The 5,306-nt window shown below is 49.5% G+C and overlaps 1 protein-coding gene across 1 annotated transcript; it reads right to left on the reverse strand.

Moving 5' to 3' along the window:
- Positions 1-2,500: 2,500 nt before the first annotated feature.
- On the reverse strand, positions 2,501-4,350 carry LOC133908950 (large ribosomal subunit protein bL34c). The gene is made up of 2 exons (XM_062351186.1): positions 4,076-4,350; positions 2,501-2,899 (listed from the first exon to the last, which is right to left on the reverse strand). The coding sequence occupies exons 1-2, from the start codon at positions 4,302-4,304 to the stop codon at positions 2,640-2,642; spliced, it is 489 nt and encodes a 162-aa protein (XP_062207170.1). The 5' UTR covers positions 4,305-4,350; the 3' UTR covers positions 2,501-2,639.
- Between the last annotated feature and the right edge of the window lie 956 nt (positions 4,351-5,306).

The raw sequence follows: 5,306 nt of genomic DNA on the forward strand, positions 1-5,306 counted from the left end.
GCGCTGGCTGTCACCCCTACTGCGGCCCGAAGCCAGTGGAGCATTGATCCTAGATCTCCGGGCTAGAGGGTAATAATGGGCCCTTGGCCCTGAGGCCACCTAGAGCCTTTTCGATGGCATGAGTTGCCTCCATTGTGCGCTCAGACATCCTTAGCATTCCATGCGCAATGCTTCCTCTCTTGCCTGGGCTGCCCCCCCCCCCCCCCCCCGCTCTTGCTGGGCCAAGGTCAACGTGGTCTAGAGATCTTGGATCTCGCCTTCTACAGCAACGCGGCCTGCAATGGCCTGGTTAATGGCCACCTTTGCAACCCGATGGGCTTTGGCAGAATCCCAGGCTATAGCCTCCGCACATCCCTAGTGTGTTGTCTCTTCCTGCAGCCAGCCCTCCATAGACTCCACTCACTTCTCGGCCTCCTCCAGGGCATGACGGAGCCGTGCCACCTCCTCACGAACCAAGTCCTGGACCCGCCATGAGGGACTGATGTTGCGAACAGCCTAGTGCCTTCATTAGGAGCAATTGCTGTGAGAAACAATGGAGGAGGGCTAAGTTTGGTAGCCTAAGAGCTGAATCAGGAAGGCTTCCTCTAAGGATATACTTGCCAAGCTGCAGCCTCTAAGCGCGAGGCCACCTCCTCCAGAGGCCATCGAGCTAGGGATAACTCGATCTCCCCGCTCCTAAGGAGAGATGAGGCAGAGGCAAAGGTACTCAACGCCACAGGATGGAGTGCAAAGTCGTCAAGGATGAGGGACTCAAAGCTCAAGACTTGCTCTAAAGGACCTTCGGCGGCCATCACAGGGGGTGCGGTTCTTACAACCCTGACCATGAGAGCCAAGTCATGATTGGGTGAGACACTCCGGGGTGGTGGAGCTGTCACCTCCATAGTAGTAGCCTCCGGTGCCTCTCAAGGAGCCATCGGGTCCTCTTTGGGAGCCAAAAGCTCTGGGGCAGAGGCTGGTGCCAAGCTGGTTTCAATGCCCCTTACAAATAAGAAAAACGTGAACGTCGGGATCCTTCGGCAGAAACTCGGCAGGGTAGGATGGGAGAAACAGTCATAGCTGCAATGGGGCCCATGACATCATCATCATCGAAGGGGTCAATAATATCCCATGCTACATAGTTATCAAGGGAGGCCTCGCGCCACTTCCACCTTGGCCTTGGCAACCGGGTCCGAAATGGCCGAAGTCTCCTCGATCGCGCCCCTCATAGCTCCAGTGCCCTTGACACGCCTCTTACGCTTCACCCCATCCAACTCTACCTCGGAGGACTCGGCTGCTGAACTAGTGCACAAGGCTATGGTGGTAGACAGAAGCCAATTCCAAAGCGGGATCATGGGGATCACGAAGGTTGCGGCACTAGAGGTCCCGCACCCTAGCTTTCTGGTGGCCCATGGTTCTGCCAGATCTGGTCACATTGGAGCCACCACTCTGAGGTGTGAACAAACACGATTGCATCATTCCCAGCTCCCAACTAGCTCCAGATAGTGGTCCCACTCCACAATGGGAGGTTGGCTGAGGAATTCGTCCACAATCTCGGTCGTTTGCCCCTACGTAAAGCAGCCCTCTGAAAGTAAAAGGCATCTCACGTCTGTGGATTCCATGCTAGACAAAGGAGAGGACACACAAGAACTAACGGTGGGCCCTGTGTACGCGCTCGGCTCGCCTTCCTCACCTTGCTCAAAGGTGTGGTCCTAATATGTCCAGAGGGGCCAGACCCATAGCATAGTGAACTCCTCTAAGAGATCACACATGATCATTCTCCGGGCCACCCTCTGGAGGAGCGACACCCTCGAATCAAGCTGAGCCCTGGGTATGTCTACCACTGGGGTCCAGACAAAATTAATATCCCAGCTGGTGGAGTGGAGGGGGGACCCGAAGCCCACGTTGTAATAAAACCATCCCTTCACCGGGAACGCATCTTGGTACTCCCGTCGAGCTGGAAGTTCATGCTACCAAAATTGAGAGCCTTCATCTCCCCGCCCTCCGTCTGGGCCTTTGGTTAGCAGCTAGCTTCAGGGATGGCGGCGAAGAGCTCTGCTCGCCCCTCGTAGCCCTCCATCCACATGGCCCATTCGAAGGTGGCCAAGCAAGCGATGTCATTGACCGAGAGTTCGGAGAGCTCCATGTGGAAGTGGAGGAGCACCCTTCCGAGGAACAACATAGTCGGGAAGCCAAGGCCCACGTCAAAGAAGGCCTCAAAGACCACGGTCTTGTACCCCACGGTGCTAGGATCTCCCCCCCCCCCCCCCCCCACGAAGCACAAGTGTTGGACCTGGAGGGGATCTTCCCCCTCTCGACCATCCGGTCAAGCTTGGCCTCGATGATGGTTGTTACCCCCAGCGCACTGGTTGAGCAGCGATGGAGGAGTCACTACCGACATGGATTCCACCAGCATGCGCACATCAACGTCCCTACCTGCCATTGGAACCGGATCAAGTATAATATATGTTCTCATGAAACAACATGGACTAAGAAGTGCAACAACCGCAAAAGGTAACTTGAATTTGTGTTGAGAAGGTGATTCAGATGTATTAACCAAATAACTGAAATAGGATGCTCCGTATTATTACAGATAGACAATGGCTAAGAAGATTGGATGTAGAAAGTACACTTAGAGTTGGAAGCCTCAAATTGCAGTGCAATCAGAATAATCGTTTCTTCCCACTGTTTGAGTTTGTCTTTGTGCAGAGAACCTTCCTGCCCTTGGCACGCCTACGCTTCAGGACCTTTCTACCGGAAGTAGTTCGCATCCTCCTTCGGAAACCATGTGTTCGGGCAAGTGACTTCCTAGATCTTGACCTCTTGGTCAAGCAGAGGGCAGCCTTTCCAGCCCTAATCTGCATACCGCGAGATCTTCGTGTTGTTACTCTGTTGTAGCTGAACTCAATTCCCAAAGATGAACCTGGCATACACAATGATAAAATATCAGAACAATGAAGTCACTTCATTGTGAACCCAGATTAGAATTTGATTCATAAAATCTGGAATCTGCAAAAAGCACACAGGTATTCACAAATTGCTCATTTATCTGTCTTTGACTTGTTTTAGTTCTCACAATACTTGTCTGGCTGTGTTTGGATTTTGGAAAAGATTCTACAATGTTTAAGTGGTTCATCCAATCCAACATTGCTGTGCTATTAGGATTTAGGAGCATTTAGAATTGCCTTAGGTGATGGAAAAAATGATTGTGATTAAAGCAGCATCGGTGCACGAGTCTTGAGGTCAAGTCTCTTAATAGTGTTCATTTATGCTTCGACTGTATGATTTATTCTGTTATGTCAGATAATGTTTTGGACATGTGCAGCTTCTTCTTAAAACTTGATTCCTTGTCAAGTAAAATAAAATGGCAATTCTATGTACCTGTTTTGTAAGACTTTGTGATGTCTAGATGATTCAGGACAGAACACAGATACATACAGTCTACAGTTCATCAGATGCTACGGGGAGATGACAACAAATATAAAGTTCCATATTTGCTCCTTCTCATCACTTTGTAAAAACCCAAACTGATCACAAAAATAGTCAAATATGAGCATTCAAACTACTAAAGCAAAATTTGCTGATCCATGATTGATTACAGGAGTGCTCAGACTCCAGGATATAAAATTTCAGATTTTACCAAACCATTCATATCAACCAAATAGGTTCAACAGTAATTGAATTCCAGGTTTTAATCAAATTACAATATTTTCAGACAACTAACTAGGATACCTTTTAATTTTGTTTCCACACGCTAAACCAACATCAAATCCCCAATTTTTCTTATGTTCCCTATCTTGGATTGGCAACAAACCAAACAAGCTCCATACCTCCATCTCTCTTGGATAAATTTCACCGACAACTTCCTGGTATGACCACTGAATTTTGTCGAACAAATCGTACTAGAAGCTTAGAAGAACATTACATGAACATTGTGTTATGCAAAACTTGTTCCAACACGCAGTGCACCGAAGTCCAAACTCCAAGCCCGTCATTTCCCCCCTATGAGTACAAGTAGCAACTACCCTCTAGTTCCCCGACTCGAAGACCGCCCCAAAATCGAAATGCTACCACAGAAATATCAAGTAACCTATCTCACCGGCGAACGAGAAGGAGGACGTGAAGGCCAGCGACGCCGAGACCGATGCCGAGAGCGAGGCCGGGGAGGCGGAGGAGGACGAGACGAAGGAGCTCCGGAGGAACGGCGAGGCGGAGGCGCCCATCGGTACGGCATTGAAAGGGTGGGTGACGCCGCCGATAGCCGCCGCCGAGATCCTCCCGGGGTGGAGGGAGAGGGACGCCATTGGAGAGGCCAGCGCGAGCGCCATGGTTGGAGGAGTCCAAGTGCTGCTTCGGGCTAGCCACTCTCAGGTGCTTCTTTTATCTTATCCACGATAGGATGAGATAGGCCTAGTGGGCCTTCGTTTTCGGCACGTGCAAATTGGCCCATTTGACGAAATTTCTAGAGCGGGTTGATACCCGAACTTCAATACTCACTAACGAAATTGCACGGATAGTTTCAACAGTATAAAAAACACCAACAAGGAAAATAAGTACGGAATTTAAATGCAAACGGCCTAATTTCAGCACAAAGGGCTGCCTACTAGAACCACATTTGTACTCGATTATTTATCTATTATAACTTTTGGCAGTGGCGAGTCTAACATTTTAATAATTTATTAATATTAGGGGGACGTCTTAGTTCTGAGATATTTAAATGATGCACTGTGGTATTATTATAGCTATTATTGTATCGTAAACATCACGTGATATGTAAAGAGGTGAAATACCCGAAATACCTCTCTATGTACATGATTGTAGCATAATATCTTAGGAGCAGACTAATAATTTCCCCTGCCTATTCTCTCCATAAATAAACCCTCAAATGACAGGAGAGGAGGCAGTCAGAGGTTTTTCCCCATTACTCACACTTCCACAGATACACAAGCTTTCCATCTCTCTCACTCCTCTCGGCTCACCGTTTATCTTCAAGGTTGAGTCTCCTCTTATGAGCGGGGCTCTTGCCGTATGCTGTTCGGGGCACATTTTCATGCCCCAATAGATGGAGCTGTCCGTGGGAATTTGGCACAAAATGCTCTGTTAGGAAGTTGAGGAGCAGAAAGAATCTTCGTGAACCGGAGCCCTAAGCACACCCTCGTCTTCGCGCGCAGGATGGCCGCAACCTTTTGCGAGCTCTCGTCACCATCGTGGGCTCGCTGCACGGCTGCAAGCACGCGCATGGGGAGCACCACTATGGCTGCAGGCGCGCGGATTCATCGTCACAGTTGTCGGCTCACCATGCAAAGCGGTGCATGTGGGGGTGACCACTA

Source organism: Phragmites australis, chromosome 2 (genome assembly GCF_958298935.1).
Source record: "Phragmites australis chromosome 2, lpPhrAust1.1, whole genome shotgun sequence".
NCBI lineage: Eukaryota > Viridiplantae > Streptophyta > Magnoliopsida > Poales > Poaceae > Phragmites > Phragmites australis.